Here is an 11,895-nt window from a genome sequence, read left to right on the forward strand (position 1 = left end):
CTTAGACGGTTATCTTCTAACCAGCCATAGATAACCCACATATATAAGCAGCCAAATATAGCCACTAAAGTGGACCTGAAAATTGGCGGACAGCTGGTTATGTTGGCTGATATAATCGGCTTTCTGCTAACCAGTGATATTCAGTGGGAGATAGCCAGCTATCCCCCACTGATTATCACCAGATAGCTGGTTTTGGTGCATTTTTTTTGTTACATTTGTACCCCGCGCTTTCCCACTCATGGCAGGCTCAATGCGGCTTACATGGGGCAATGGAGGGTTAAGTGACTTGCCCAGAGTCACAAGGAGCTGCCTGTGCCTGAAGTGGGAATCGAACTCAGTTCCTCAGGACCAAAGTCCACCACCCTAACCACTAGGCCACTCCTCCTCCAGGTGCTGATCCTTTTGAATAGTTTATGGACTTTTCTTTTAGGAAATTATCCAAACTTTTTTTTAAAACCCTGCTAAGCTAACTGCTTTTACCACATTTTCTGGCAACACATTTCCAGAGTTTAATTACACATTGAGTGAAGAAATATTTTCTCCAATTTGTTTTAAATGTACTACCTAGTAGCTTCGTTGCATGTCCCCTAGACCTTGTATTTTTTGGAAAGAGAAATAGCCATGACTTTGCACTTCTCAAACCTGCCCTGACGAATTTAGGCTGAACAGGAAATATGCTAACCGTTACGCTACTCTTATTTATTTTTTTTTTAGTTTCTGAATTTTTTTGGAACTTTTCTGAAGCCAGACTTATCAAAACTTGCCCAAAGGACCTCAATCGGTCTGATTCTCTGCATGTTCATAATGACTAGGCATGAGATAAGATTGCAAACATGAGATCTAGTATATGCAAATTTGCCCTCATGCATATTTGTATTGGATATCCTGAAAACCAGACCTGCCTGTGGGGTCGTCAGGACAGGTTTGAGAAGCCCGAGTGGCCTAGTGGTTAGGGTGGTGGACTTTGGTCCTGAGGAACTGAGTTCGATTCCTGGCACAGGCAGCTCCTTGTGACTCTGGGCAAGTCACTTAACCCTCCATTGCCTGCCGCATTGAGCCTGCCATGAGTGAGAAAGCGTGGGGTACAAATGTAAAATAAAAAAATAATATTTCAAACACTATTCTTGATCAAATCGTCTCATTTGTGTTGGGCTGGACCTGTCTGGCTATTTGTCTCTTTTTTTATACTGGTTCCTTTTGTGGAAAGTACATCAAATACAATCTACCTTTAAGGGTCAGTCCTAGCAGCATATCTTTCTATGGCTGACACACAACGTTTCTTCTGATATGATGGCTAAATTCTAGAATTAGGGGTTGCTCTGATTTTTGGGGTTATAACTGTGCAATTGTACAAATAGCCCCTGATTCTATAACAGGCCGTGTATATTTAAGTGCCTTCTGTGCACTTAAATTTATAGAATACTGCCATCTTTGCAGCTAAGTGTATGCTTAGGTCTACTACTGCCATTTCCCCACATAACTGCTATTCTGTAATTCTGCACTAACCCCCGGATTCTATATAGCGTGCCTTGAGATCGGTGCTGAAATCGTCATGGATTCTATAACAATGTGCATAATTTAACAAGCTAATGAGCGCTGATAACAGCACAACAAGCAATAATGAGCACTAATTGGCACTGATTAGAATTTAGGCGCACAACTCACTAAGCATATTCTGTAACGATGCGAGTCAAACTTCTAACATGCACAGGCAAAAAGGGGTGTGTTTATGGGCGGGGAAATGGGCATTCCAAACTTTACACACCTAGTTATAGAATATGGCCCAGTGTGCCTAAATCTACATGCTGGACGTTACATCAACATTTTCATTGGTGTAAATGGGTGTGTGTAGATTTAGGCACTGAAATATCGACTAAAGCGTATTCTGTAACCGACACCTAAATCTAGGCACTGGTTCTAGAATACACTTTGTCGGCAATGATTTCAGTGCCAATTTTTTAGGCGCTGTATATAGAATCTCCCCCTAAATGGCTTAGCCTATAATTGTCAGAGGGTTATTCACAGGGAAGGAGCATGGGCATGGCTGACATTTAGATGCTCAGTTTACTGACTACTGTAAGTTAGGCGTGTAACTGTTGCATTTAGGTGTTAATATGTACATGAGTCATAGAGCTGTCGTAAATGTGCACATCTAAATTTCGGAGTGTTGATGGATCTTTACCCTTGTATTTTTTACAAGCACTTAAGCCCATTAAGCATTCTTATAGAGTAGTTCTGTGTCTGTGGAAATATGTCACCTTGTTATAAAATTGCCTCCACATAGTACCTAATTTGCTTCATGTACAACTGCTTATTTCCAACTGACATTAATTTTCTATATTTGGAAACTGAATCAGCCAAGATTTGGATAAACTTCAAGCTACAGAAGATCAACCCTTCAATCCATCATTACTTCAATGTCTTATGCACAAGAATAAGCCCAGTCAGTTCAGCAAATAAGTATAGATTAAAAAAAAAACAAAAACCCACTTTCACTCCAGATCCAAGTCCAAGGTGAAATGTGGCTAGTTAGTATCTATTAAAATGAAACAAAAAAAATTTCATGAACTTCAGCCCACGTTTTCTTATCTGGAAAGACTCCATTGTATAAAGTTATTTAAAAAGAAAAGTTCTCATTGTCTGGAGCAAGCGTGATCCCACTCTCCCGCATAAAAGTTCCTCTCTGCCGTACTTACTGATAAGGAACTGTATAAGCACCACCCTCTCCTACAGCTCTCCCCAGCACAGTGGGTGGAATTCTAAAAAATTGACAATTAGCAGTATTCAAGAGAGTTCTAGAATGAGCACTTTAGAGAATAGCGATTAAAGCCAGTTTCCGTACCAGCTGAAACCTGGTGTAAATAGCGGTGCACAACTCATGGTATTTCTACACAGAAATGACCCTCTTCTACAATAATTTTAGGCTTATTTTCGAAAGAGAAGGGTGCCCATCTTTCGACACAGATTGGGAGATGGGCATCCTTCTCCCAGGGTCGCCCAAATCGGCATAATCGAAAGCCGATTTTGGGCGTCCTCACCTGCTTTCCGTCGTGGGGACGACCAAAGTTCAAGGGGGGGGGGGTGTCAGAAGCATAGCGAAGGCGGGGCTGGGGTGTGCTTAACACATGGGCGTCCTTGGCCGATAATGGAAAAAAGAAGGGCGTCCCTGACGAACACTTGGCCGGCTTTACTTTGATCCTTTTTTTTGTTATGACCAAGCCTCAAAAAGGTGCCTGAACTGACCAGATGACCACCGGAGGGAATCGGGGATGACCTCCCCTTACTCACCCAGTGGTCACCAACCCCCTCCCACCTTAAAAAAAAAACTTAAACATTTTTATTTTGTTAGCTTCTATGCAAGCATCAAATGTCATAGCCAGCTCCATGACAGCAGTATGCAGGTCCCTGGAGCAGTTTTAGTGGATGCACTGCACTTCAGGCAGGCGGACCCAGGCCCATCCCCCCCTACCTGTTACGTTTGTGGAGGAAACAGCAAGCCCTACAAAACCCACCACAAACCCACTGTACCCACATCTAGGTGCCCCCCCCTTCACCCCTTAGGGCTATGGTAGTAGTGTACAGTTGTGGGGGCTCAGCACCCAAGGTAAGGGAGCTATGCACCTGGGAGCAATTTGTGAAGTCCACTGCAGTGCCCCCTAGGGTGCCCGGTTGGTGTCCTGGCATGTCAGGGGGACAAGTGCAATACGAATGCTGGCTCCTCCCATGACCAAAGGGCTTGCATTTGGTCGTTTTTGAGATGGGCGTCCTCGGTTTCCATTATCGCCGAAAACTGGGGACAACCATCTCTCTAAGGTTGAGCTAAGTGTTGAGATTTGGGTGTCCCCGACCGTATTATCGAAACGAAAGATGGACGCCCATCTTGTTTTGAAAATACAGGTTTCCCCGCCTCTTCGCCGGGACGTCCTGCGAGGAAGTCCTCAGGAAAACTTGGGCGCCCCGTTCGATTATGCCCCTCCACGTGCAACTTTTTGGAATGCCCTTGCCTCGCTCATGCCACTCCCCCCTCTTGAATGTGTGCTAGGGGATTTAGGCACTTGGGGGCCCCTTTTACAAAGTTGAAAAGGAAGTATCACCGGGTTACCGCAGCTGCCCGGCGGTTGTTCCTACCCCCTGTGTGCCGTCATATCCGGCGCTACAAAAAAAAAAAAATATATATATATATTTGTAGTGCCGGTGTGTACCTGATGGTAGTTACTGCCTGGTTACTGCTGGGCTAGCGCAGGAGCCCTTACCATCACCTCAATGGGTGGCGGTAAGGGCTCCCCCCCAAAAAAATGGCCGCGCAGCAAGTGTTTCACTTGCCGCATGGCCATTTCCTGAAAAAAAAGAAAGACCTACCTTTTACCTGCTGTGGTAAAAGGGGGCCTCGGCGTGCGTCAAAACAGCCCCCTTTTGCCGCAGCTTGGTAAAAGGGACCCTTGGTGTTATAAACTAGTGCAGGCAGATGCACATACAAATCCAAACCAGTGCCAATTAATTTGAATAATTGATTGTTAAGGCCAATTAATTCATACTGAATGACTTGTTAAGCAGTTTAGTTACGCGCACATCTTGGATCCATGTGGAACGCTTTGGCACCACGTATAGAATCCAGGGGAACATGATTATACCAGACACAGAGTCTTTAGAGCTGAGGATACCAGCTCACCGGCTCCCTCTGTATGATTGGGAGACACAGGATCATGAAACAGGGCCCCATAGCCCCTCCTCATATTTGTATTTTGGTCACAGGGCGACTAACTTGCTACAGTTGATGAGAGAGTGTGAAACCAATGGTGGCCAAACTAACCTGCAGAGATTTACCCCTCCCTCTACTCCACCCCTCTGCATTCATGGATGGTGGTTATATTGTTTTGATCTCTTTTCATATTACAGGGCAACTCTGAAATACATTGTCTGTTTTTTTTTTGTCCCCTCTCTCTTTACAGAAATGAAGATTATTTGAAATTATCCCTAGACTCCTCTTAAGGGGACTTTCCTCGGCATCTAAAAGGCTTGAAACAAACCAAAACACATTCCCCCAAAAGCTATAAGATTTGCATGCGGCCCGTGGCTTTCTCCTGTCCTGCAGAGTGCTGGGTTAAGTCAGGGAGAACCTTGGTGCATGGTGGAGCCTTCGAGGGGGTTAGGAACGAGCTGGAGGTGGAGTATATCTATGCTAGTTTTTGCCACGCGATTGAGAGTTTGATGCACTGGAGAAAGTATTAACCTGAAAAGTAATCAACAACTTTTACAGCTGCTATATTTTATGGGCTAACCTTCCCCCAAAACAGCTGAAGACGGCAATTACTCTTCATAGAGAATTAAAAGGGGGCAATTCTATAAAAGGCGCTACAGCCAACATTCTATAAAGATTAATTTGTGCTAGAATGCTAGTATAAGTCAACAATTAGGTGCCTGATTTTAGATGTGATCACTTACGCCTGCTCTATGGCAGGTGTAAATGCAGCAGTTAGGCACCTAACAGTATTCAATAAAGCAAGTGCTTAAATAGTCGGAACACCCGTGACCCACCCATGTAAATGCCTCCCTTTGCAGTTAAGTGCTAGAACACAGGCGCCAAGTTACAGAATAGCACCGAAGTGTACTTAGATGCTTATCTGTCATTTCACCCCCCCCCCCCCCATATTGGCACTTAACATCCGTTTGAGCGCCAAAGGTTAGATGCATATAGGACAATAGTTTTTGCCATGCTTGAATTTTTATCCTGTAACCCATAATGCATTTGGATACTTAAGTCCTGCTTTCAATAAAAATCTGTAAAAAGCAGATTTGGAAATTCCAGAATAAAAGTGAAACGTAAGCTTGATCGGGGTAACAGGGGGAAGTCTTGCTGAGGTTCTGTGGGCCAGATGTTACCTGCATCTCCCACTGCACCACTGTCCTCTTGTGAGAAATTGCACATTTTTATGGGTGAACGAGATGTGCAGATGTAAAATGCATTTGCTGTAGCTCAATGTATATGTGAGACTGAGCAAGATCTTCTGGGGGTCAGGGCTGCTTTAACCAGGGACGGGCCCCCTGCTGCGTTGCTTCTTTTACTTTCTAATCTGTGCATTGCACCTCTCTGGAGCCTACACTGTGGCTGCCACTGCTGCAGAAAGGACACTGGAGCCACAACCATGAGGGGCTTTTGGGATGCAATTCAGAAGCAGAGTCATGGGGCTCACACAAAATTTGGGTCTGTAGCCAAAGATCTGGGGGGGAGGGGGAAGAGCTTTAAGAGTGGCAGCCATACACTTTGTTATTTAGACTTTGCTCACACCTTTTTCAGTAGTAGCTGAAGGTGAGTTACATTCAGGTAAACTGGATATTTCTCTGTCCCAGGAGGGCTCCCAATCTAAGTTTGTACCTGAGGCAATGGAGGGTTAAGTGACTTGCCCAAGATCACAAGCAACAGCAGTGGGATTTGAACCAGCCACCTCTGGATTGCAAGACCAGTGCTCTAACCACTAGGCCACTCCTCCTTCTCCAGGACCTGGGGCAACTGCCCCTTTTGCCCATTGGTAAAAGCAGCCCTGTGTAGGACACTTTTACAAAGGTGTGGTAGCGTTTTTAGCATGCGCTAATGATTAGTGCACTCTAGAGATTCCCATAGGAATACATGGGCGTCTCTAGCATTTAGCGCACGCTTATTTTAATGCGTGCTAAAAACGCCAGCATGCCTTTGTCAAAGGACTCCTAGTAGCCTAAAGGAACTTGATATTCCTGCGCTGTGGACCCATCAGAGGCATCATAACGTTAACATCATTTCCCTTGGTGCAGCTGAGTTTTCTCGCATAGATGAATTTATTGCAAGCTGAGTTTTTCTACTGAGCTGTAGCTGATGCTGATTTATGCTATGGAGAAAGCCATGGGGCTGGCAGACTTTACAAATATAAACTGCTACTTCCAACATTCATTTGCAGTCTTTATTCTTCAACAGTTCCATGTACTGTTAATGGGTCAACATTCCACATACTCCCAGTATGCAAAGAATGCCTTATGTATACTTATATATGTTAATATATATCAAACATGTTTTGCATTCTATAGCAATATGTGCTTATAGTGAAAACAATGACTCTCTCAAAGCCCAGGATTTGCTAGTTGAGAGAGATGGGGGGATTTTATTATTATTTAAACGTAGGACTGTAGTTCTAGTAACATGAAATTGTTATTGCTTTTGTTCAATCCAATAAATCACTGAATAGGTTATTTTTCTTCCTGCCTATGTGATTATTACCTTTATATTATTTTTCCTTTACAACTAAAATATTCCGATTAACAAATCTTTCTCCTCAGTTATTCTTGCCCATAGCGGAGCTGCATGATAATGTAATGTTAGACGTTTCTGACACAACTGCCTGTTGCTATCACCTGAATTATTACAGCCTGTCATTAAGTTACTGTAACGACTGCCCTAGGACGTTATTAATGAGCCCTTAAGAGATTTTAAAATATAGGTACTTTAAGTACCACATTATGCATATACCACTGGAATCTATATATCGCGCTGAGACTTCTGTGCGGCAATTGAAACATATTCCATAACAGTGCATATAACCTAATTGGTTAACGAGCCAATCAGTGCTGATAATTGCCAATTAGCAAGCAATTACTTACACTAATTGGCATTAATTAGAATTTACATGCAGGACTGTCTAAGGGCCCTGTTTACTAAGACATGCTAGCGTTTTAGTGTGCGCCTAAAATTCGCGTGTGCTAAACACTAGAGACACCCATATATTCCTATGGGTGTCTTTAGTGTTTTAGCGCACGTTATAAATGCTAGCATGCCCTTAGCACAGCTGAGTAAACAGGGCCCTGAGTAAACAGTGTATTCTGTAAAGTGCTGTGTATAAATTCTAAGTTGCATAGTTGAAAATGGGGTGTGGCCATGGGTGTGGAGTGGGCGTTTCTAATATATCTATGCACGTGGTTATAGAACCAATTCGGTCTGCGCATAATTTAGGCATAGGCATTTAGACCAGGTTTTACTTGGCATAACTGTCTGCGACTAAATTTAGTTGCACGGACCAGCACTTGGCATACTCTATACTCTACATGGAAATTTAGGCTTCTTCTATAAAGTACACCTTAAATTAAGCTGTACTTTTTGGAACGCGCTTAGATGAAATTCATTTCAGCGCTGAATGTTTAGGCGTAATATATAGGATCTAGTCCGTAACATGCTTGTTATGTGTGTTTTTACATTTTGCATGCTGTCAGCGTGCTCAGCCAGTGTTTTGTTTGTTTTTACTAAGATGCGCTAATTGCAAAATTAGTATGTTTGTTTCTAAGGCTTTTTCATTTTAGATTTTTTGCAGGTTTCCTATACTAATAATGCCTGCAAGAACCTAAAAAGAAAAGCTCTTACGAACCAATGTGTTAATTTTTGCACTTAGCACATCTTAGTAATACAAACTGGTATAGTGTGAGTTATCTCCTGGACTCTATATAGGGTGACCAGTTTTTTCCACCCAAATTTGGGTATGATCCCACATGCATGTGCATCTCAATTGATTATTGAGCCAATTAACGCCAATAATTCAAATGTTAACAAATTGATGTTGGCATCAATTGGGATTTGTGCAAACAGCTGGCAGCACACTATCCTATGTGTGCCCAAAACACATGGAGGGGCATAATCGAACAGAAACGCCTATCTCCATGGGCGTTTATCTCCGAGAACGGGTCCGTGAAGGGGCGGAGTGAACCGTATGTTCCAAAAAAAATAGACGCCCATGTTTTATTCGCCAAGGTGTGAGCTGGGCGTTTTTGCTTTTCACCGATAATGGAAAATGAAATCGCCCAGCTCAAAAACGAATAACTCCAAGGCATTTGTTCGTGGGAGGGGCCAGGATTCATAGTGCACTGGTCCCCCTCACATGCCAGGACACCAACCGGGCACCCTAGGGGGCACTTTTACAAAAACAAAAAAAAAGGTCAAAGAGCTCCCAGGTGCATAGCACCCTTCCCTTGGGTGTTGAGCCCCCCAAATCCCCCTCAAAACCCACTGCCCACAAGTCTACACCATTACTATAGCCCTAAGAGGTGAAGGGGGGCACCTACATGTGGGTACAGTGGGTTTGGGGGGGTTGGACGACTAAGCATTAAGCAGCACAATTGTAACAGGTAGGGGGGGATGGGCCTGGATCCACCTGCCTGACGTCCACTGCACCCCCTAACAACTGCTCCAGGGACCTGCATACTGCTGCTTGGGAGGAGGGTATGACATTTGAGGGTGAAAGTAAAAAGTTGTGAAACATCATTTTTTTGTGGTGGGAGGGGGTTAGTGACCACTGGGGGAGTCAGGGGAGGTCATCCCCGACTCCCTCTGGGGGTCATCTGGTCATTTAGGGCACTTTTGGGGGCCTTATTCGTGAAAAAACAGGGTCCAGGAAAAGTGCCCTAAATTCTAGCTACAAACGCATCCATTATCGGCGAAAGGCGCCCATCTCTGTTCGGGTGATAACCACGCCCCAGTTCCGCCTTCACCACGCCTCCGACACGCCCCCGTCAACTTTGTCCGCATCCGCGACGGAGTGCAGTTGAAAGCGTCCAAAGTTCGGCTTTCGATTATACCGCTTTAGTTGTTTTTGTGAGAAAAACGCCCATCTCCCGATTTAGGTCGGAACTTGGGCGTTTTTCTCGTTCGATTATAAGCTGGATAGTGTGCCACCCAAAAGGGGGCATGGCCATGCATAAATTGTCGGAACTCCTATGACTCTTCCATTGCTACGCTTAAATATGCACATATACATTTAAATTAATCCCAATTAGCACCAGTAATTGATTAGGACCCAATTAGAGGCGCTAAATGGTTCATTATTCAATGACAATGGCAGGCACCCAAATTTGCACATGCAATTCTGAATACCATGTATAGGATTTGGGGGTATATGTGTAAAAATGCAGTATATGCTATAGGGTCCTTGTGAGCTAGCAACATGACAGTACTGTTCTGCGTTGGTTCCATGCAGAAGAATTAGGTTCAATTCCTGGGCTCCGTTGGGACCAGGGATTTGACTGCAGCACAAACAGTCTTCAGAGGCTAAGGAGTCTAGTCATTCTGCAATGGTCAAATGTTGGATGCATGTGTACTTGGTTCCAGAGGGAGTTGTGATCTGTAACACCCTTACCAAGGACTGTCACTATAATGATAGGCTAGAGGGAGGGAAGTCACAAAAGAAGATTCATAACATTATGACCCAACAGAGGCTGCTTCTAACTGAGCTGGAAGCCCAGGGAAGCAAGGGCCAAAGAAGTATGGTTGCTGCACTCAAATTTTACTGTTTGTTTATAGAGCACTTACTCCAGTCAGGTTTTCAGGATACTCACAATCAATATGCATGAGAGAAATTTGCATGCACCTCCTCCACTGCATGCAAATCTCTTCATTGTGGATATCCTGAAAACCTGACTGGCTTGTGGTTCCCCCAGGACAGGTTTGGGAGCCACTAACTTACATAGTGGGCAATATTTTCCATCTGTACATCAAAGGCAGGTACCTGGACCGCTGTGGGATTACTGGAGTGTCCTAAAACGACACCGGTGCCCGGTGTTACTGCGCAGAGTGGTCTTAACACAGCCACCTTGCAATGCTGTGGACATTTCTTCCTTTGCTTTCTCCTTGACAGGGTGCAGAGCGAGCAGCTGGCTAACATCATCCAGCTTATGAAGGAGAAGCAGGAGACCTTTGGAGAGATGACTGAAGCCGACATGGAAGAGCAGCTCAAACTTTATAACATGTAGGCAGTGGGGTCTAATCATCCAGCCGGAGGCTTCTATTTTGCTAACTAATTTCATTTAGTATTGATGGTGTATAGCAGGATGTAGGGTAAAAGCTACAGTGAAGGGGCCATTGCTACATGTGCTTGACCTATTCTCAGATGGTTACAATTTTGTTTTTAGGATTTTCAAATGCTTTTTATTACTTGTCTTCAGCTGGCCTGCTCTTTGTTTCTTCAAATTCGTCATCAGTGAACACACAGTACCTGCCCCAGCGCCTGACTCGTCTGTCAATTGATCGGGGTAGCGGGGAGAAGTCCTGTTGAGGTTCTATAAGCCAGATATTACCTGCATCTCCCACTGTGCTACTGTCCTCATGTGAGAGAGCACACATTTTTATGGGTGAACAAGATGTGCAGATGTGAAATGTAGCTGAATGTATATGTGAGATAACAAACAGAAATGCTGCTTAAACACAAATATGCAATTTTAGCTTGGTTCTTGAACAAGGAGTATGTAATAATTATGAATATTTGTTAAAACAGATCAGTTTTGGAAGGCTGGAGGATTGCAGTTGGGATGTATTGAATCACCTGGGATGAATTTCAGTTCCAGTAGATTTGTAAATGCAGTCGGAAATGCTTGCTAGTTGTAGTATTATGGAATGGAATTTGAATGTGTTGTGGTTTGAGTTTCAAACCCATTTATTGGCATGGATTTGTTCATCCAATGTAATGCATTTTTAAACTCTGGGCATAAGTATATAAATATTTAGAATACACTACCTTCCTGCCAAAGATACTGTAACATACAAAAGGAAGCTGCCTTGTACAGTGATTCAGCAATAGAAGTGCACCTGTATAAGTGGCATTCTCTTATTAATTGAGAGTGGCTTAGTGATTTTTTTTTTTAGGGTTTCTTTATGATAAATGTTAATAAATTGATGATTATATACACACACCATGTGCCATTACTTTATCTTTAGAAAATTACATCTGTTCATAGATTTAAAGGTAACCTGCCCATAAATCATTATCTATTACTGGGGTTTTTTTTTAAATTAAAAGGTACATAAGTATTGCCACATTGGGACAGACCAAAGGTCCATCAAGCCAAGCATCCTGTTTCCAACAGTGGCTAATCCAGGTCACAAATACCTGA

At 43.6% G+C, this 11,895-nt stretch overlaps 1 protein-coding gene across 4 annotated transcripts in view; it reads left to right on the forward strand.

Annotated features, from left to right (window-relative positions):
* The window catches only part of MXRA7 (matrix remodeling associated 7), a 108,991-nt gene extending 97,303 nt beyond the window's left edge, over positions 1 to 11,688 (forward strand). For 2 of the 4 annotated variants that reach the window (XM_030208180.1, XM_030208179.1), the window contains one exon: positions 4,950 to 5,646. Coding sequence is in view for 3 of the 4 variants with exons in the window: in XM_030208179.1 (XP_030064039.1) it covers positions 4,950 to 4,989 (40 nt within the window). In the remaining variant the exon portion in view is untranslated. Of the gene's footprint in view, positions 1 to 4,949; positions 5,647 to 10,643 lie in introns of those variants that run through there. The other 2 variants (XM_030208177.1, XM_030208178.1) reach the window with 1 other exon arrangement.
* The last annotated feature ends 207 nt before the right edge of the window (positions 11,689 to 11,895 follow it).

Source organism: Microcaecilia unicolor, chromosome 6 (assembly GCF_901765095.1).
Source record: "Microcaecilia unicolor chromosome 6, aMicUni1.1, whole genome shotgun sequence".
NCBI lineage: Eukaryota > Metazoa > Chordata > Amphibia > Gymnophiona > Siphonopidae > Microcaecilia > Microcaecilia unicolor.